This window comes from Papio anubis, chromosome 7 (assembly GCF_008728515.1).
Source record: "Papio anubis isolate 15944 chromosome 7, Panubis1.0, whole genome shotgun sequence".
Lineage (NCBI taxonomy): Eukaryota > Metazoa > Chordata > Mammalia > Primates > Cercopithecidae > Papio > Papio anubis.
In genome coordinates, this window is record NC_044982.1 from 48,405,157 (window position 1) to 48,427,793 (window position 22,637).

At 41.5% G+C, this 22,637-nt stretch overlaps 1 protein-coding gene and 1 pseudogene across 3 annotated transcripts in view; one reads left to right on the forward strand and one right to left on the reverse strand.

The window, feature by feature from the left end:
• ARMH4 (armadillo like helical domain containing 4) overlaps positions 1-22,637 on the forward strand; it is a 153,250-nt gene that overhangs the window by 44,938 nt on the left and 85,675 nt on the right. For all 3 annotated transcript variants that reach the window (XM_021941260.2, XM_021941259.2, XM_021941258.2), the window contains one exon: positions 15,207-15,464. In XM_021941260.2, the coding sequence (XP_021796952.2) occupies positions 15,207-15,464 (258 nt within the window). The remainder of the gene's footprint in view (positions 1-15,206; positions 15,465-22,637) is intronic.
• LOC116275665 lies at positions 9,924-10,687 on the reverse strand (annotated as a pseudogene).

Here is a 22,637-nt window from a genome sequence, read left to right on the forward strand (position 1 = left end):
ACCAGAAACCCACCTGGCTGGTGCCTCAATCTTGGACTTCTAACCTCCAAAACTGTGAGAACATAAATTTCTTTTGTTTAAGCCACCTAGTTTCTGGCATTTTGTTATGACAGCCCAAACTTAACACAATCAAGTTGTCCCTTCTTAGTTTGCTGAGTGCTTAGATTTTGTTTTTTGTTTTTGTTTTTGTTTTTGGACATTGTGTGGATGTTGGATTTTTATTAAATGCTTTTTCTGCATTGATGTTTCTGTACCTTTTAAGATGATGATATGGTTTTATTTTTTAGGCTGTTACTATATGGAATTATACTCATTGGTTTTTGAATACTAAAACAGCTTTATATTATTATAGATTATCCTTCTTATATATTGTATTCAATTTGGTAAAATCTTCAAACAAAGTAAAATTTGAGACAAAAGCATTCCTTGACATATATCAAATACTGTCCCCAGCTGTTAGCAAATATGTTATCTTCAATCACCCATGAAATATTTATAAAAATTGGCCATAAACTAGTCCACTAAAAAAATCCTGGCTGGGCACAGTGGCTCGCGTCTGTAATCCCAGCACTTTGGGACCCAAGGCGGGTGGATCATCTGAGGTCAGGAGCTTGAGAGCAGCTTGGCCAACATGATAAAACCCCGTCTCTACTAAAAATTAGCTGGGCATGGCAGTGTGCACCTGTAATACAAAAAATGAGCTGAGCGTGGTGGGTGTGCACCTGTAATTCCAACTACTTTTGAGAGGCTGAGACAGGAGAATCACTTGAACCCAGGAGGTGGAGGCTGCAGTGAGCTGAGATGGCATCATTGCACTCCAGCCTGGATGAAAGAGTGAACTCCGTCTCAAAAATAAATAAAAAATAAATAAAAATAAAAATCTCAACAAATTTTAAGGAATTGGTATCATGCAGGCTATATTCTCTGATGGTTGTGTAATTAGGTTAGACATTAATAATGAAAAAGGCAAATTGCCCCATACTTTTGAAAATGAAAAAAAGCCACTTCTAAATAACTTGTGGATCAAAGAAGAAATTATAATAGAAAATCAAAATATTTGGAACTGACTCAGAGAAAATACATCAGACTTGTGGGGTGAAGATGAAGGTTTATATAATGGGACATTTTTAACCTTTAGAAAGCTTCCTCAGTGAGTTTGTTCACTTTAAAAAATAAAAAAGTTTCTGTTATTGTATAACATGGTGACTATAGTTAATAACAATATATTCTTAAGAAATGCTGAAAGTGGATGTTAAGTGTTCTCAAATAACTTTGTGAGGTAATGCATATGTTAGATTTAGTCATTCCACAATACATATATACTTCAAAACATCATGTTGGACAATATAAATATATACAATTATCAATTTAAAAAATAAAACCCAAAAGCTTCTATTAGAAAAGAGGAAAGGCTGAAAATGAATGAGCTAAGTAACTTCCATCTTAAGCTATTGATATGGTTTGGCTCTGTGTCCCCACCCAAATCTCATCTTGAATTGTAATCCCCCATGTGTTGAGGTGGGGACTTAGTGGGAAGTGATTGGATCATGAGAGTGGTTTTCCCATGCTGTTCTTGTGATAGTGAGTTCTCACGAGATCTGATGGTTTTATATGTGTTTGACAAGTTCCTCCTTCACACTCAGTCATGCTTGCTGTGTCTCCTGCCACCTTGTGAAGAAGGTGCCTGCTCCCCTTCCACCACCACTGTAAGTTTCCTGAGGCCTCTCTAGCCATGCAGTACTGTGAGTCAATTAAATCTCCCTTGTTTTTGCATTACCCAGTCTCAGGTAGTATCTTCATAGCAGTGTGAGAATGGACTAATACAGCTATAAAAACAAAGTAGAAGAAACCCAAATAAAACAGAATGAAGTAATAACAGTAAGATTTCATTATTTTATTTTTAAATTACATTAATTCAGAACAACTTAGTAAACTTTTGATAACATTTATATGGAAGAGCAAAAGGCCAAGAAATAGCCAGTGTACTCCTAAAGAAGAAAAAGAAATTGAAGGAAGGTGTCTGTAAATACCCCAACAGATATTAAGACTTATAAAGCTCTTACTGTATCATTACATATTTGGACAGTGGGGACATGGACAGGAATGGTTAAAATGGCCAGTGGAGCAGAATAGTCATGGAAACACACTGCTATAGAGGGTCCTTGACATGTGATGGAAATTGCACTGCAGAGTGGTGGGGAAAGCATTCAAAACAAACAAAGTTCTGGGACAATTGGTTGTCCATATAGAAAAAATTATATTGAATTGGAAGTCACATCCTACACAAAAATCAGTTCTGCGTGGTTTAAAAACAGATGTAATCGGCAAAACTTAAATTGACTAAACTTGTAGAATATTTTTCTGACCTCACAAAATTTTTTAGATATGACAGAAAAATTGCTAACCGTAAAAATCCTGATAAATTCAGTGATATTAAAACTAAAACCTTTTATAAAAGGATGCTAGAAAGAAAGTGAAAATACAGCTTCTAAAATTAGGAAAGATATTTGTAATCCATATAACTGATAAAGGATTGATGTCCAGGATAGAAAGAACTCTGAAAGAATCAGCAGGAAAATGACAGACAGTCCAGTAGAAAGATGAACGAAAGACATGAGTAGGCATCTCACACAGATACTGAATGGATACACAACCTTATTAGTCATCAAGGAAGTGCAAATGACATCTGGAGTGACATCATTTTATACACACTGGATTGAAAAGAAATTAAATGTTTGACAATGCCAAAGGTTGATGAGGATTTGGAGCTAGGGACATTTATCTAGACATTAGGATGTTGAACACTTGTATTCCTTTTAACCTAGCAATTCCACTTTTAGGAATGTACCCTAGGGAAACCCTTGAACAAATATGCTAGAGATCATATATGAGTGTTCAAGCAGCACTATTCATAACAGCAAAAAAATTAGCAATAAGCAAATACCCGAAATGTTCCTTGACATGGGGATAAATAAATTGTGACATACATGCATAATGAACACCAATATCAGTGAAAATTAATAAACTAGTGTTTTGTACAACAAGATGTGTGAAACTTAAAACCATAATTTTGAATGGAAAGAAAGTCCCTAAATATAGCGTTCAGTAACTTCGTATGGCTTTAAGGGGAAGAAGGACGTTAAGATGAGAGGAATATGCAGATAGGTGCAACAGTTTTAATAACATACTAGTTCTTAAATTGAACAGTGAGTTCTCTGGGGTTCATTTCACTATGAAGCTTAATAAGATAAATATAGTATATGTATATAGTCTAATATAGATCTCATATTACATGACAAAAATATAAAAGTACTTGGCAGGAATATTTCCATTTTAGAAATGTAATGAAATTCTATACATTCTAAGTCAGCTTAACATTGTGAGTAGCCAGATTTTGTGGTAGTTATTTCAGAAAATTCTAGTATCCCTTAGAACCTTATGATCCTGGAGAGCCATCTACTGGAGAGTTGCTGCACATCCTCAAGACACGTTTAATATTTTCTTTCTGGCTTTTAAGTTTTGCACCCAATTGGATGCCCAAGTTAAAAAAAAAATCTGGAAATAAAAGCAGTGTCATTTCTAGGGCTTCAGTCACTTTACAGGTGGAAACAATGGCTTTTGATTATTATTGGCGTAAGAGTTCCCAGGAAAACGTATGCCTACAAATGTTTCTTTGTTGAGAAAGATACCACTGGGATGTGTCAGAGCCATTCCCTTCATAGAAGTGGGAGAAAGACTAATATGTGCTCAGCCCATGCCTAGTGAAACTACCCTGTTTCTTTTCATGGCATGCTTCTTCTTTTTCACATGGGCTAATTTTTTTTTTTTTTTTTTTTTGTGAGACAAGTCTTGCTCTGTCGCCCAGGCTGGAGTGCAGTGGCGTGATCTCGGCTCACTGCAACCTCCGCCTCCCGGGTTCAAGCGATTCTCCTGCATCAGTCTTCCAAGTAGCTGGGACTAAGGGTGTGCACCACCACGCCCATCCAAATTTTGTATTTTTAGTAGAGGCAGTTTTTCACCACATTAGCCAGGATGGTCTTGATCTCCTGACCTCGTGATTCACTTGCCTTGGCCTCCCAAAGTGCTGGGATTATAGCCGTGAGCCTCTGCACCTAGCCTCTAATTTGTTTACCTTAGATTTAATTTTAAACTTAGTAAAGGGAAGAAAAAGTCACTAAAAGAGAAATTTGACGTGTAAAACTCATGAATAAGTAGACAAAAGATGATGATTCAAACTAATCATTGCGATTCCAAAAAGGCAGAAAATACAGGTGAGACCCTATTCTCCTTGAAAGTCAAGAACAGACAGCAGATGTTAGGGAACAGGTGTTCCTGCTCTGGTTCTTCCTGCCGTCATTGTTGGGATGACACATTCTAAACCAAGGCTTTTTCTATCTTTGATGCATTAGTAACAGCCTGGAAGTGCTAGCTACTTCTGTATCTTCTGGAGGTCTGAAAAAGTCAAAGCTGTGATAAAAATGCAGTTAGAGAAACGGAGCACCTTTGGTGGGAACTGCCTATTAAACAACACATGTTTGTAGCAGAGTCAGGTTACTCAAATTACTCAGGGTCATAGGGCAAAATTTCTCCCATATAGTTTATTGATTTTGTTGAGAGTTAACCCATGACTCTGGTCCTGAACAAAGTGAAAACTCTCGATTTTGGTAACCCTAGACAGAAATATTTGCAATGAATAAAGAAAACAGGTCTGATCTAGAGAGGCAAAAATTCTAGGTTTGCACAAGCTCATTTAAGCCTCTGCTGTGATATTTGAGTATCCAACATAGTTTTTTTTTTTTTTTCACCGACCAAGTAGCCTGTAAGTAAAACAAAACTTATAAACCTTGTTCCCTATTAGCTAACAATGTAAGTTTGGAGAATAAAGCCTGAAAAACTGTTTGAGTCTCTTGGAAGGAAAGCCCCATGTAAGTACAAAGTATTGTCGTGAGCTTTGAACAGCTGTTAAGAGATTGTCAGTGATCTGCCAGACAGATAAAGTTGGCTTAGAGAGGGTACCGTGTAGACACATTTTGTCTGCCTGCCACTTGCAACAGAACATTTCTCTATTTGAGCTGTGGACGCACTGTTTAATATCACTGAGCATCTCTTGGCCATGTGGCACTGTTCTCTGACATTTCTGTTTAATGTTTCTTAGTTTTATTCTTAACTGTTTCAGTTCACCTCAAGTACAGCAGTCAGAAATTGAATATGTCCCAGTCCCTCTTGCATGCTGAACCATCTACTGTCCGAACACCTAAGTTAGGGTTTTGGCTGACATCTCATCCAGGTTTTTCACTATCGTTAAGTGTCGGAATTCTTGATGGTGGACATGCTAGCAGGAGCAACAGATTAATCCCAAGTGACTTGATCTCGGTAAGGATGCTATGGAAAAATCCATCAGCTCCATGGCAAGGAGCCCGTCATTCCTGCCTGTGCATGCTGGACTCAGTGGGACACGTCTTCTAAGGAGATGCTGGTTCAACAAGAGTGAAAAGGGAATTTTTCATAATGTGGGTTATGTGTTTGGGAGTGGAAACAGTGCAGTTTATTGGGAGGATTTTGGCTGTGAAGAGAGATGGTTACTTAGAAACCATTCTTCCTGCCCCTTTGCTGCTAGGGTCGCTGTTAGTGTTTGGTGTTATGACGTAATCAGTGCCACAGCAACTTGTGAAAAAGAAGTGTCAGTTACGAGGATGAACTTTCCAATTCTAGGTAACTTGACTAGAAGGAACTTTTCAGGCTGAACTCTCTGAACCTTCCTTTCCTGGATGGCAATGTTTTTAGAGATTGTCAGAACAAATATAACTTTACGTCTTTGAGCATTATGACTGGTTATTGACATAGGACATATATCTGCTATGCATAGTAAACCAAGATTAATTCTTTCTTTCTTCTTTCTTTCTTTCACTTTTCTTTTTTTTTTTTTTTTTGACATGGAGTCTTACTCTGTCGCCCAGGCTGGAGTGCAGTGGCTTGATCTCGGCTCACTGCAAGCTCCGCCTCCCGGGTTCAAGTGATTCTCCTGCCTTAGCTTCTCAAGTGTCTGGGACTACAGGCATGCACCACCATGCCTGGCTAATTTTCGTAGTTTTAGCAGAGATGGGGTTTTACCATGTCGGCCAGGATGGTCTCAATCTCCTGAACTCGTCGTGATCCACCCGCCTTGGCCTCCCAAAGTATTGGGATTACAGGCGTGAGCCACTATATCTAGCCCAATTGTTTCTTTTTAGAGGTTCAGTTTTCTTTCTCTATGCTATTTCTATTTGGAATAATTGTGTGTATGTGTCTTTTACCTTGACCTCATGCTTATTTGGAGTTCAGATGAGTGAAAATAAAATTTGGGGTTTATTTAAACAAAATTGCAAAACTTAGGCATTACCCTCTAACCTTTAAATATAACTTGGTAGTGTTATTTGATTGAGTTCTTTAATTTTAGTTCTTGGGCCAGGGATCCTGTTATTTTTGGCATAGTTTTATTTGCTGAACGTTTATGGCATGTCATTGTTTGTTGTGTTCAGAGATGTTCATGATGTCATTATTTATCTTGGGTGTAACTAATTGAAAGACTGGCTGAAATACAGATGACTTTCTCTTCAGTTTTTGTGAATGGAAGATGAACTCTGGTTTGTTTTACACCTGTTGGTCTTCTATGTTGCCTTTGTGGTTGCAAGAGTATTCAGAGGAATGTGTTACTGATTGTTTATTAAGTGTTACTCTGTGATTCCTTAGATCTGCGTTTAAAAAACTGCATCTATCTCATTGTTTATGCATTTTTTCATGTATTCATTCATTCATTCATTCATTCATTCATTCAGAAAATACTTATTGAGCGCTATTGATTGCCAAGTACTTACTAGTCACTGGTGATACAACAGGGGACAAGACCATCTTTCCTTTATTGGATAGTTTTCTACCTTTCTGGTTCAAGTTACTATAACATATATTAGTTTGCTAATTTGAAGAAGGGTGATAATACCTTTTTTGTTACTGATCTGTAATAGTAGTCAGGTTCTATTGGTAATTGAAGCAGGGTACAGGTGACATACAAGTAAAGATGTTTAATGGCTATAAAATAATTGTAGGCTCCTAAAAAGAACATTTTCTGGCAGAAAAAGATTATGAGAGAAGAAGGTAGACTAAAAGAGAAACCTCATTCTAATAAAGCTGACTTCCTTCTGTCTTCTCCACGCAGTTACCAAAACTTTCTTTTTCTATGGCTGTCTTCTCAGGCTAGCTCTATGATTTTGTAAATATTAAAAGGACAAATAGTAAATCTTGTGAGTTGCTTTGTGCTGAAGGGTGAAGCTGGTAGTACAAGGAGAAAGCTTTCCTGTTGTATCCCGCATGTAAATCAGGGACCTTCCTTACTTTCCCATAATATAAATTGTATACTACTCAATAAGAAGTTTCTAGAGAGAGTACTCCTCGGTTTTATTGTCTGACACAGAGGAAGGCATCTCATGTTGGACATTTCAGGGCAGAGAGAAGGAGAAGGAAGTCTCTGCCAACGTGAGTGAGTGTAGGAGAGTTTATGAGACATGTTGACCCTAGCAGCATCCTCCAAGTCACATTATAAAGGTACCAGCCTTCTTGTTGGGCTAGGCTTGCTTACCTGCAACCCTCTCTTTGGGATAGATAATAGGTTGGAGTAAAGTGACTTTTGAGGTGCCTTTCATTTTTTTATAATTCTGTACTTTAAAGAGAAGAGATTGGCTGAAGGTGTTGAGGACCAAGTAGAAGTTGTCTTTGGTGGATGGTAGTGGTCAGAGAACAGTGATCCTGGGAGATCAGGATTGTATAGTCACAATTGTTTTATCAATACAAACCTCTTAGGTTTGTGGGGAGCAAAGGACACTAACATTAATTTTATAATGCTTCAAAAATAAATAAATGGGGTCAGACACAGTGGCTCACAGCTGTAATCCAGCACTTTGGGAGGATCACTTGAACCCAGGAGGCTGAGGCTGTAGTGAGCCGTGTGCACATTACTGCACTCCAGGTTGGGTGACAGAGCAAGACTCCATCTCAAAAAAAAAAAAAAAAAAAAAAATAGTGATCTTTTTAGACAGTTGCTGTCTATAGGAGGAAGGGCCACAAAGTCTTTAAATAGGGTTTTTTTTTTTTTTTTTTTGGCAGGGAGGGGGACGGGGGCTTGGTTTTATGAATAATAGAAATTTGTTTCCTCATAGTTCTGGAGGCTAAGTCCAGGACCAAGGTGCCAGCATCTGGCAGGGGTCTTCTTGCTGCATCCTCATGTGGTGGAAGAGCAGAAGAGCATGAGCCCAGTCCCATAGCCCTTTTTATAAGGGCACCAATCTATTAATTTCCAAACTTGAATTTTGGAAGATGCATGCAGACCATAGCAGAGAGGATCCTTCCTGTCTCTTCCAGCTTCTAGTGGCTCAAGTATTCCTCAGCTTGTGGCTGTATCACTCCAGTGTCTCCCTCTCCACATAACTTTCTCTTTGTCTCTGTGTCTGTATCTCAAGTCTTTCTCTGCCTTACTTTTTTTTTGAGATGGAGTTTTGGTCTTGTTGCCCAGGCTGGAGTGCAATGGTGCGGTCTGACTGCGGCATGCCTCAGGTTCAGGCTGATTCTCCTGTGTCAGCCTCCGTGTAGCAGTTTGGTATGCCGCCTAAGCTAATTTTGTATTTTTTAGTGGAGATGGGGTTTCTCCACGTGGGTTAGAATCCATGCCCAGGCTCCTGACCTCAGGTGATCCACCTGCCTTAGCTCAGGTGGGATTACAGGTGTGACCACAGTGCCTGACCCCTCCGCCCTTACTCTTTTTTTTTTTTTTTTTTTTTTTTGGGAGGCTGGTCTGCTGTGTCTCCCAGGCTGGGTGCGGTGAGTCTGACTCCCACTGCAAGCTCGCCTCCCGGCTTCACGCCATTCTCCGGCCCTCAGCCTCCCAAGTAGCTGGGACTACAGGCGCCACCACGCCCGGCCCCAGTTTTTTGTATTTTAGTAGAGGCGGGGTTTCACCATGGCCGGGACCGTGGGTGGGCACCGTGATCGCAGCGCAAACTCCCAGAGTGGCTGGGGTTGGAGGCGGGCCGCAGCGCCCACGGCCGCCCTGCCGCCGGGGCGTGCATTTCATGCGGCGGGTCCACGCCGGGAGATCCGTCCGGGGAGACTAGGTTTCTGAATCTTTCAACGCGCAGAATTCTTTTACCAAACGAGGGTCCGCATTTGCAGGTTCCGCAGGGCTGAATGTGGGTTTTATCTTGCTTTTTCCCGGAATGCACCCGTTCCACCCTGCTGTCTCCAAAACACATCTCAAGTCTGTCCACTTTTCCACCTTCACTGCACCACCGTGGTTCTTCTTTCCTGGGACTCCTGCCATCAACCTCTCTTGCTTTCCTTTCTCTACCCCATAACCCATTTTCCACACAGCCTGAGGGATATTTTAAAACCCTACCCCAAACCATGTATCCCTACCTAAGGCCCTCCAGTGCCTTCTCTTACCTATGGAGAGCTGGTCTTCCGCTGAGAATTTACATCTTCACACAAAACATCACCACCTTGAGGTAAGCTCCCAGTGATTTTGAGCTCATGTGCTCATGCCGCTCTTCCACCACCCAGCCCAGCACGCCACCAGGTTTCATTTTATTCTCAGCATGTACCACAACTTGGAAGCATTTTTTTTTCTCTCTCTCTCTCCCATTCATTCACCCATCCCTCCTTCAACCCACCTACATACCCATCCATTTGTGAAATTAAAGAACAGAATTCTTCTTTGTGAGGAATATCTTTAGCATATTTTAAAACAATTTCATCACCTACCCTCCTCTCCACACCCTCTCCACCACTTTCTCTTCTATTAATGGTGGGTTATTCATGTCCATGGTCTCTGGGCTTTTCACGTCCTCACTGCTGTTTCCTATCATACTACCTGGCAGGGCAGGCAAAACAAATTGAGATTTTTTTCTGGTTAAAATCTCCAGACAAAGTTGTATATAAAAAGAAAAAACGCAAAGAATTTTAGAAGTGTCATTTTTACCTACGAAATGACTTGCTAGAGTTTCTATTTACGGATTGACTGTTACCTCATTGAAGGACAAAAGGTTAAGATTTTGGCAGTGAACTTCTTTAGCTGTCAGACCATTGCTTGGGCTGTGCAGCAGATGCATTTCCTTTTCAATCCCCACAGCTTGCTGCTGTTGCTTTCCTGCTCATTGCTTCTGTGAAAATCATTGTTCTTTTCCTTCTTCTCTGTTTTGATCTCTTTGTTTGAACTGTCTTCTGCTTTCGTTTCACCATTCTGATGGAAATCTAAGTGTTGTTTTGTGGAACAAGTCTCCCCCTTGATCCGTCCAGGCACTTGCATGCCCAATTTGTGACAGAATTCTCTCTCTGTTTTCATTTCTGCTGCTTGGAGACCAGATACCAATTTGTGAACAGTTGCATGTATGGTGCCGTCATCACCGATGTACTGCAGTAAGTGGATGTGATGCATCACGGTCCTACATGCAGGGCAGGTGGTGTTCTCTTGCAAATACTTTACCAGGCAACCCCTACAGAATGTGTGCAGACACTTGGTCACCCTGGTTGCATCAATGAGGTGCCCACTACACAGGTGGCAGGTGATGTGGGCCTTAGTGTCCCACAGCTTAATCCTTCTGGTCAACTTCTTTGGCTTTTCCTCTGGATATCTGTCTGCTTGTTTTTCTTTCTGCCTTGGCATGGAAGCCCCACATCATCACTCTGACTCACTGGTTCTGCCTCACTCTGCACTCTGGTTCACTTCTGGCCCTTGCTGTTTTTCCATTTTCTAGCACAGAAACAGTCACTTTTGAGGGATGGCCAGGAGTCCCTGCTACATTGTGAAGCTGTGGTCTTGGTCTTGGGGGTACAGGCAGGGGCACTCCAGGAGAAGGAAGGGGTGCCATTCCTTCCGGATCCAGCTCCAAGAGTAGGAGAGAAAACCTGTCAAGAATCTAAAATAAAGACATGGAAGTCCTCAGATAGTTTTAATGGTTCCTGATAGTTTTCCTCATAATCTAAATTTCCATCATTTTTCCTCTATCCAGCCTCCTTTTCAACTTCTCTTTAATTAGAGTCCCTGGTCCACCTTTATAATGACTCCTTCACACACAATCAATACCCTTTCTTACCCTCTCTCTATCCCTCACACTCTCAGTTGAACTCTTCTGGTAAAACTTGCTGCTGGTGAAATCTCTGTGCCTACTCACCTCTCCACCCATGCCTGTACCCAAGCAGCTGAATGTGGCTTGAGAAAAACTCACAACCATCTTAACAGGTCTCACTTTAGATATATGATGTCACATCTGAAGTGGGCCTTGAGAGCTGCCTGGCAGTCCTGCCCCATTTCTCTGAGAATTTACTCGCCCACGACTATTTCACACTTTTTCTTCTCACCTCAAACCACCAACATTTCTCTTTTCCTTTCCAGTATTTTTTTTTTTTTTGAGATGGAGTCTTACTCTGTCTCCCAGGCTGGAGTGCAGTGGCGCGATCTTGGCTCACTGCAAGCTCCGCCTCCCAGGTTCACGCCATTCTCCTGCCTCAGCCTCCAGGGTAGCTGGGACTACAGGCGCCCGCCACCTCACCCGGCTACTTTTTTTTTTATTTTTAGTAGAGACGGGGTTTCACCATGTTAGCCAGGATGGTCTCGATCTCCTAACCTCGTGATCCGCCTGTCTCGGCCTCCCAAAGTGCTGGGATTACAGGCGTGAGCCACCGCGCCCGGCCCAGTTTTTTTATTTGACTGAGAATAACCTTCCTGCACTGTGCCTGTTTCTCTGCCTTTCCTTTTTCCTACCGTTGCAGGGAAGGATGTATCCAAACAGGCCTGTGCACTGGATCCTGTCTTCTTTTAGTCATTATGAAGAAGCCAATCTGTCCACTATGTGCCAGGCTTATTTTTAAGTACCTTACAAATTAACTAATGAAATCCTTACAACAGCCTTGTGAGGTAGGAATAATGTCAGTTTTACAGATGAGGAGGTTGAGGCACAGCAAAATTCAGCAATATGTGCAAAATCACACAGTCATGATAAATTTGTGCGGCTTCCGAGTCTATGCATGCAGCCCTTGTATAATACCTTGTCTCCCAGGATAGTCTCCCACAGCTGCTTCTGTCTTTCCTGCCTCATTGATTGCCCCTCTCGATGAGATCTGACACATTAACTTACAAGCAGGTTCTATTTTCTATATTCTATTTTAAGACCCTACTTTTGACCCTGTGTCTCTCTCCAGCTGCACCCTATTTTCTCTGTTCTCCTTTTAGCCAAATTTCTGGTAAGAATTTTTTTGTTTGCTGTGTCTTCTGTTCTAATCTTTTTTTGAACCACTCCAACCTGGCCTTTGTCTGTGTCATTCCTCAGAAACAACTTTTGTCAAGGTCACCCGTGCCCTCCCAATGCCAAGCCAGAGGGACAGTCAGTCTCTTACTCGGACCCTTGGAGATGCTTTCTTCATTTGCCTTCCCTGGCACCACAGACTTCTTGGATTTTCTCCCACCCCGGTGGTTACTCCTGTTTCCCGTGTGGATCTTCCTCTGCTGGTCACCCTCTAAGTGGTGGCTTTCCCCAGGAATGTGGTTTGGACCATTTCCCTTTCTGTCTATACTCACCTTCTTGATAATCTCAGCCAGTCTCAAGGCTTTGAATGTTATTAATAAGTTGGCAGTTCCCAAACTTTTATCTCTAGCTTTGAAACTTCTCTAGACTTCTAACATTTCCTTGGATGCCATAGGCCATCACACAGTTGCCATATCTCAAATACAAATTCTTGCTTTGACTCTTTATCTTTTGGATCCCGTTTTCAGTCACGTGGGATCTTCCTTTTGCATCTCACATTGTAATTATCAGCAGGGTTCTACCTTGACATTACATCCCAGATCTGACTAGCTCTCTCCTCTTTCCAGATTGTACCCTAGTCCAAAGCACCATAATCTATTCCTGGTTTTTAAATGGACTCCTTATTAGCCTTCTTGCTTCATCTCTTGCTTTGATATAGCCTGTTCTCCATCCTGTTGCTAGAGTCATTCTTTAAAAATATAAGTCAATACTACCTGTTCCCAAAAACCCTATTGAAATAAACAAAACACTCAAAAAAAAAAAAAAAAAAAAAAAAGTCAGAAAGTCAGATCTGGCCCCTGCCTGCTTCTTCCCACCTCATTTCCTGTATTTGCCCTGACCCTCCCAGCCCAGGCTTCTTTGCCATTCTTTGAACACAGCAAGGCCACAGCTGCCTAAGGATTAGGTCCTTCGCTATTTCCTCCACTGGGAATGCTCTTCCTGTAGATGTTGACCTAAATTAAACAAGAGAATTCATTATTTTGGTATGGCCTCTGTTCGAACTTTACCTTGTCAGGAAAGCTTTCTTTAATCTCCCTTTCTAAAATAGCAGTGCCTGGCATTTTCTATCTTCTTGCCAGTTTTAATGAGAGTGTAGAGTCACCTGTCTATTGGTATATCTGTTTGTTTGCTGTGAGTCTCGCTGAGTGGCATATGGGCTCCATAAAGGCAGAGGCATTATTGCTTTGTCCCTAGTGTCTGCAACAGCACCCATTGGGGGTTGATAAATATTTGTTGAATTTTTAAAATAGTGACAGATATTAATCCTACGAGGTTAAAGGACATATAAGAATAAAAAAAGATTGGCCGGGCGCAGTGGCTCAAGCCTGTAATTCCAGCACTTTGGGAGGCCGAGACGGGCGGATCACGAGGTCAGGAGATCGAGACCATCCTGGCTAACACAGTGAAACCCCCGTCTCTACTAAAAAATACAAAAAAAACCCCAAAACTAGCTGGGCGAGGTGGCGGGCGCCTGTAGTCCCAGCAGGCAGGAGAATGGCGTAAACCCGGGAGGCAGAGCTTTCAGTGAGCTGACATCCAGCCACTGCACTCCAGCCTGGGCAACAGAGCGAGACTCCATCTCAAAAAAAAAAAAAAAAAAAAAAAAAAAGAATAAAAAAAGATTAAAGGTTGATTTTTTTAAAATTTAGAAAACCTCTAAATGATAGAGGAAAGGTAGTGTGTGTGTAGAAAGTTGTGTAGAAGCAGAAAAGGAGAGTCTCAAAATTTTTGGGTGGTTCCAGTTGTTCTTCCTTCCTTCTTTTCTTCACTATGGGGGAGAATTACCTGTTGCAGTAACTGCTGTGCCGAGAATCAAGGGGAGAGACCAAAGGGAAGGCCTTCTGTGAACTTTGTGGGCACTTACCAGGGGCTTCAGGGGTGCATCCATGGTGAGGATGGGGCCTTGAAGTGTTGCTAGGAGATTAACATTGGTGAAACAAAATGAAATTGGGGATCTTATGTTCCTTAAACCCACTCCACTTGAAGCATTGAAAATGACAACTTGTGGTGAAGTGCCGTGGCTCATACCTGTAATACTAGTATTGTGGGAGGTAGAGGGAGGAGGATTGCTTGAGCCCAGGAATTTGAGACTACGGTGAACCATGATCATGCCACCACACTCCAGCCTGGGTGACAGAGCAAGACTCCGTATCAAAAAAAAAAAAAAAAAAAAATCAAGAAAACGGCAAATTGTGAATGTTAACTCTTACAATGAAGATAATGGGATAATGGTAATTTTTAATGTGTTGCCTTTCTGACCACTCCTGGTGAATATCCCATTTCCCAATTCCTTTAGAGTTGGATTGAGAATGTTGATGCAATTATTTCCAGTTTCTTGGATTACTCTTCCTTAGAGAGAACAAGATCCAAGAGTGAATTTATGTGCTCCTTACTTAACATTGTTGTGAGTTCTACTCACTGATGTGGATGAATAGAAAAAACCATGCCAAAATAATGAATTGTCTCCTTTAACATTATGAGCTATAAAGGGATGGGAACAGCTTCTTTTAAGTTCTGTTAGTATCCCAGTGTGCTAACTGATAAACTTTTAATGATCTCCAGAAAACAGCAAGGGGATGTTCACTACCCTTGTAAATATAAATAACTTTAATAACAAATCATATTACTTGAACTTTGACTCCCGGTAAACATGACACCTGATACTGAGCTGACATAACTATGGTTTTGAAAGTTTAAACTCTAGGACATGTGGTGGGTGTATAATCCTACAAAGTTCACATTGTCTGACTTTGGCTATAAAGATGTGTTTCAAAAGGCCAAACAATTATTTTGTAGTGTTTGGATCATTTCCAAGGATTCATTTGTTTCAGCATAAACTCATTTTATGTTTGTGCTTCCCTTTGATTTCTTTTTGCCTAGAGGGAGAAGAAGACGAGGATGAAGAAGACGAAGAAGATGAAGATGAAGAAGAGGAAGATGAGGAAGAAGATGAGGAAGACAAAGATGCAGACTCGCTGGATGAGGGCTTGGACGGTGACACTGAGCTGCCAGGTTTCACCCTCCCTGGCATCACATCCCAGGAACCAGGCTTAGAGCAGGGAAACATGGACCTGTTGGAGGGAGCTACCTACCAGGTGCCAGATGCCCTCGAGTGGGAACAGCAGAATCAAGGTCTGGGTAAGAGTCATGTGTATTTCCCTTTTCCTCCCTTCTCCCCTCCTTTTATATTTCTAAGATGACAGCCTTCTTTCATTGCCATCTATTGTACAGAAAAATGGATTTTCTGTGTTTATGGGTGGTTTCTACATTTATGAGTGGTTAAGAATGTAAGTATAAACTCATCGAAGAAATAACTGATCATTAAAAATTAAAAATTGTGAGTTTATTTCTTCGATGAGTTTATATTTATGCCCTTAAGTAGCCAGGCTCCAAACAGTCTCCAGCTGCCTATTATGAGCACGGTTGCCTGATTTTTGGAAGAAATTCAGTTTTTCCTTCCCAGTTGGGAGACAGTTGTAGGCTTTGGGAGGACATCTGCACAGGGAGGAGATATGTGTAACCAGGATGCTGGACAAGTAGCACCAGGGGAAATAGTCAAAGAACAAATCCATTTTTTGTTCCACTCTGTCCTTTGGGAATTTGTTCCCTAGGGGAAGTTCTTCCCCTGCTTGTAGGCGAGCAGTTGCGCAGTCCCATGATTTTTCTGTTCAGTCTTGTGGTTGCATTACCTTGTCAAACACAATTTCATTTCAGCAGCTAGGGTGGCCAGACCACTCCATGCTCACCCTCTCTTATTTGTGGCCTGTGCTTGTGGTAAGAGACTTGGAGGATGCAGGCTACTCCTCAGCTCTTCCTTCCACATCAGCAGGGAAGCTCCCCAGTCTGTCCTTTTCCTCTCGTCAGGGGGAGACACTCTTAAGCTCTCAGTGACTCCTTGAGGCCCTATTCCCTTGACCTGAGGTGAAGTTATCTCTTCTCCAAAGAAACTCTTCCTAAAATGCTCCTAGTCTTTAACAGCTGGGCACACTGATTCCTTCAGTGTGGCAGATGTTAGGTTTAAGTGTCACAAAAACTGGTAAAAGTACTAGTTTTGGGGATATGTCATTGAAAACTTGGAAGTTGGTCTGGGCCTTTGCTCTGAATGTAATTCCGGGAGTTGCACTCTATAGATTGGCATATACGTTGTAGTTGAAATGTAGCTGGGATTTCCTGTGGAATATGCTACAGGAAGAAGATAAAAAGGGATGGGCTTCCAGTGGACAGACAACATTTCTTGAATTACTTTCTGGCCAAATTCAGCATGCACTGGGCAATGATTACTTTAAAAACATGTCACATGAAACTTATAAGTTTTTATAAGGGTATCAAAATATTATAATATCAAAATACTATAAAACAAACACAAAATAAGATGAACTCTGGTCTGTGAACAAGTGAATGAATATTTGGTCTGAAATCCTTCTGTTCTACATGAGCAGGATTGAAATGAATGAAATAAGATACAAAATACAAAGATAACTTATACAGAACAGGTTGAAAACAGACAAAAATCTACACATAAAGTGACTCCTTGGGTTGTGCACAGCTTCATAATATGGAGGTATCATGTACAGTTAAACAGCCTTTCAATATGGATGGGATGGATATTCAGACACTCTAGCACTTTATTGGAGAGAGGAGCGAGGGAGACAGTGTTGCCTTAGCATAGAATTAGGAACATCATATGGCATCTACCCTGGATTGTGGTCAAAGAAACGAAGTTTCACCACTTATGAAGTGGACTTGCCATCTGTGAGTAATTATAAGTAATTAGAGGGTCTTAGAAAACTATAAGGAGGCTCTGAATCAAGGCTAAAATGATCATTTGGGCTGTGGTATGATCATGCTCCTCAATGCAAATTTACCACTGAATAGGAGTCAGGTTTTTAAGGAATCAACTTTACTGAGGTATATATTATACACAATAAATTGTACCCACTGAAAACGTACGATGTGATGAGTTTTGAGAGTTACATATACCCATGCAACCCCCATCACAATCATGCTGCAGAGCATTTCCATCATCCCACCACCGGTGATTCCTCATGCCCCTTTGCAGTCCATCCCTCCCTCATCCCCTAACCCCATGTAACCACTGGCCTTCTTTGGTCACTATAGATTCATTTGCATTTTCTAGAATTTTGTACAAATGACATCATATGGTATATACCATTTCGTGTCTGGCATAGATCACTTAGCATAATGATTTTGAGATTCAACTATGTTGTATGTATCAGTAGTTTGTTCCTTGTTATATATAACATACACATGTGTACACACATGCATACACTCACATGTCCACACACACATATAGATAGCTGACTAGTATTCAATTGTATGGATATGCTATGTTTTGCTCATCTGGTCACCTGTTGATGAACACCTGCGTTGTTCCCTGTTTTGGCTAATAGCGGTTAAATTTTAAGGCTTGTCAGGCTTGAGGCTTATGACAAAAAGATCTGTTTTCCTCCTGTCCTGACTCCTGATTTCAGTCCCTTTGGACAACTAAAGTTTCTTTGTTTCTTTCCTTCTTCTTTCCTTCTTTCCTTCTTCTCTCCTTCTTTCCTTCCCTCCCTCCCTCCCTTCCTTCCTTCCTTCCTTCCTTCTTTTTTTGAGACGGAGTCTCACTCTGTCACCCAGGCTGGAGTGCAGTGGCATGATCTTGACTCACTGCAACTTCTGCCTCCTGGGTTCAAACAATTCTCTGCCTCAGCCTCCCAAGCAGCTGGGACTACAGGCACCCGCCACCACGCCCAGCTAATTTTTGTATTTTTAGTAGAGACAGGGTTTCACCATATTATCCGTGCTGGTCCCAAACTCTTGACCCCAGGTGATCTGCCTGCCACGGCCTCCCAAAGTGCTGGGATTACAAGCGTGACCCACCGCGCCCAGCCACAGCTTAAGTTTCTTAAATTAATGATACCAGTTTAGTAATTTTTTATGCTTTTAAAAATGATTTCTTCAGATCCTGAGTTTTAAAAAATGTATCAGACTTTTTCTTATTATTTACTATTTCTCTAGATGTCTCTTAGTTTTTGCTGTTGCTTCTTTTTCTAATAAATTCATTTTGTCAGCATATTTTCAGCATTGTGGGTGTCCTGGGAACCAAAGCAAGGAACAAGTATTTCAAACTGTTCTTCTTACTGTGAGAAGATTGTGTTTGAGGAGTGTCTGGGTCTAGAATTTTATTAGCCCACCAACCTTTTCTTGGAAGGACAGGAATATTTCCTAGTAATTCAAAACCGATAACAACTTCTGGATCAATATTAAATGGTACAGTTTACTAAATACTCTCAGGTCAGGTAAAATAGTAGAAACCCTTTCTTTGTGATGGATTTTATGGTAGGTGGAATAATGACTCCCTGAAGATGTCCGTGTCCTAATATCTGGAACCTGTGAATAAATTGCCCTACATGGAAAAAGAGACTTTACTGATTTGATTAAATTAAGGATCTTTAGGCTGCGCACAGTGGCTCACATCTGTAATCCCAGTGCTTTGAGAGGCTGACGCAGAAGGATTGTTTGAGACCAGGAATTTGAGGACAGCCTGGGGCACATAGCAAGACCCCATCTCTACAAAAACTGCAAAAAGTTAGCTGAGGGTGGTATGTGCCTATAGTCCCAGCTACTCAGGAGGCTGAGGCTGGAGGATCACTTGAGCCAGGTGTATTAGTTCATTCTCATGCTGCTATGAAAAGATACCTGAGACTGGGTAATTTATAAAGGAAAGAGGTTTAATTGACTCAGAGTTCTGCAGGGCTGGGGAGGCCTCAGGAAATTTACAATCATGGCAGAAGGGGAAGCAAACATGTCCTTCTTCACATGGTAGCAGGAAGGAAAATTGCAGTGGGGGAAAAGTCCCCTATAAAATCATCAAATCTTGTGAGAACTCAGTCCCTACTATGAGAACAGCATGGGGAAACTGCCCACATAATCGAAGCACCTCCCACGAAGTCCGTCCCAGGACACATGGGGATTATGGGAGGTCCAATTCAAGATGAGATTTGGGTTGAGGCACAGCCAAACCATATCACCAGGAGTTTAAGGCTGGAATAAGCCATGATTATGCCACTGTATTCCAGCCTGGGTGACAGAGTAAAACGCTGTCTAAAAAAAAAAAAAAAAATTAGAGATCTTTAAATTGGAATGGGGAGGTTATCCTGGATTATTGGGTGGGCTCATTATAATTACAAAGGTTCTTGTAAGAGGGAAGTAGGAGGTTCAGAGTCAGAAAAGAAGATGTGATGATGGGAGCAGAGGTTGGAGTGATGTAGCCATTAGCCAAGGAATGCTGTCAGCCTCTAGAAGCTGGAAAAGGCAAGGAAACTGACTCTCCTCCAAGGCCTCTGGAAGGAATACAGCCCGCCAATATCTTGGTTTTAGCTTAGTGAGACCCAGTTCAGACTTTTGACCTCCAGAACTGCAAAGTAATACGTTTGTGTTATCTGAAGCCACGTTTGTGGTAATTTATTACAGCCTCTATAGGAAATGGATTCAGATTTCAATAGGTATTTAAGGAGCAGCAGCATTTTGAAAGCAAAGCCTCATGGCAGCTATGCTCAGAGTGTAAACACTGTGAAATTACGTATACTTTTTCCTGTAATGAATCAATAAAAATGCAAACACTGAGATCCTTTGAAAAGTAATTCTATTTAATATGATAACACTTTAATTGGCTGTCCGCTTCATTCCTATTTTTAAATGGGGTTGTTTTATTTATAGGTTATCACCTCCATTTTTACAATATGAATGGTATTCCAAAGCAAATGTTAAAACCCATATAAATTTTTAAAAATGAACAGATTGAGGTGGGTAGTGAACTAAAAATAATGCAAACTCTTGGAATAGATTATAGTCTCACTTCCTGTGAAGTGCCAAGAGCAGGAACATAGATGACTTTCTAAGGCAAAGCAGTAGATTCAGGCCTCAAATTTTCTGTACTTCTGTTTTCTGCACTGTTACATATGCATTGCCTCTGAAGCTTTGGAGGGAGAGAACTTTGTTTCTTCATCTTACCTTTGGGAATTGTGACTGTTAGTGAACTGTGTGTTGTTGGGATAGAGAGCATCAGGAGTGAAAGTTCCATGTTTATGAGGTGTATTGACAGATGGGTCAAATGCTAGTAGCATATAGGAAGCTCTCTATTCACATATGCAGAATTAATTTCTTCTCTCATCTAACAGGTTCATTTTCACATTTATTAACAAGAACCTGTACAGAGAGCAGACTTTGTGACCCACACCACTTCTTATCCTGTTGCTATAATAAATCACACAATTATCCTCCCTAAAGTGTAAAAATCAATATGACCAAAGATGAATCAAGATATCTATTTTAATGTTTGGCTTCCAATGATTTATTTACTACTATTTATTCCATCACCTTCAATTCTTTCCATTGTTTATAAATAAAATCCACTTTCCCTCAGGGTCCATCGGCTAATGATTCACAGGGCAATTGTCCTTGGTGGCTAAGTTTTTCCATTTATTCCATCCTTGGTGTGTTGATTTGGCCCTCAGGCTGGCTTTCCTTTAGTTCTATGCTTTCTAATTTCCATGGGATTCATGTCCGTTCCAGGCTTATCTTTCCTGTGCTTCTTTCTTTCTTTCTCTTTTCCTCCCTCCCACCCCTCCCTCCCTCCCCTCCCTCCCTCCACTCCCTCCCTCCTCCCCACACTCCTCCTCCACCTCCTTCCTTCCTTCCTTCCCTTCCCTTCCCTTCCCTTCCCTTCCCTTCCCTTCCCTTCCTGTACCACTTTTTTCTGAGATGCAGTCTTACTTTGTCAGCCAGGCTGGAGCGCAGTGTGATCTTGGCCCACTACAACCTCCACCTTCCGGTTTCAGGTGATTCTCCTGCCTCAACCTCCCCAGTAGCTGGGATTACAGGCATGCACCATGCCTGTAATTTTTGGATTTTCAGTAGAGATGGTGTTTTGCCATGTTGGCCAGGCTGATCTTGAACTCCTGACCTCAAGTGATCTGCCTGCCTCGGCCTCCCAAAGTGCTGGGATTACAGGCATGAGCTACTGTGCCTGGCCCACTGTGCCTCTCCCCTCCCCTCCCCTCCCTCCCTTCCCCTCCCACCCCTCCTCTCTCCACAGGGTCTCACTCTGTCTCCCAGGCTGGAGTGCAGTGGTGTGATCTCAGCTTATTGCAACCTCCACCTCTCGGGTTCAAGTGATTCGCCTGCCTCAGCTGCCCGAGTAGCTGGGATAACAGGCACATACCACCACAGCCCAGCTAGTTTTTTGTATTTTTACTAGAGAGGGGTTTCACAATATTGGCCAGGCTAGTTTTGCACTCCCGACCTCAAGTGGTCTGTCTGCCTTGGCCACCTAAAGTGCCGAGATTACAGGTGTGAGCCACTGTGCCTGGCCACTGTACTTCTTTCTTAAGAGAGAGGCAGGCTTTCAAGAATCCCCCAGTAGACTATACCATGCCCCTGCTTGGGTGAGATTAGGTTCATGCCCATATCTGAACAATTGTTGGCAAGGGGCATGTAGTCACATGATGGGTGGAATGGATGGAGCCAGGGGGCAGTTACCACGTGTGTCACACGTGGTTTCTGTGTTGTTCTGTTTTCTTCTCTTGTTGGTGATACATATCTATGTCTCTTCTATCCTCTAAGAATCCCATGACCAATCTGGTTAAATTATTATCTTTATTTGGTTTGAGTTCATGAGTTCTGGTTGAGAGCTTGAGGGTGGCATTGTTCTATCTCAAGAAGAGATCATTTTTGGCTACTTTAGAGTTTGGTTGATGTTCCAGATCGATAAAGCTATCGGTTTGTTATTTGAGAATTATTATAGCTGTCTTTACTTTTTCTTTTTTTAATTATACTTTATGTTCTAGGGTACATGTGCACAACGTGCAGGTTTGTTACATATGTATACATATGCCATGTTGGTGTGCTGCACCCATTAATTCGTCACTTACATTAGGTATATCTCCTAATGCTATCCCTCTCCCCTACCCCCACCCCACAACAGGCCCCAGTATGTAATATTCTCCTTCCTGTGTCCAAGTGATCTCATTGTTCAATTCCCACCTATGAGTGAGAACATGCGGTATTTGGTTTTCTGTTCTTATGATAGTTTGCTGAGAATGATGGTTTCCGGCTTCATCCATGTTCCTACAAAGGACATGAACTCATCCTTTTTTACGGCTGCATAGTATTCTATGGTGTATATGTGCCACATTTTCTTAATCCAGTCTGTCACTGATGGACATTTGGGTTGGTTCCAAGTCTTTGCTATTGTGAACAGTGCCGCAATAAACATATGTGTCCATGTGTCTTTATAGCAGCAATTTA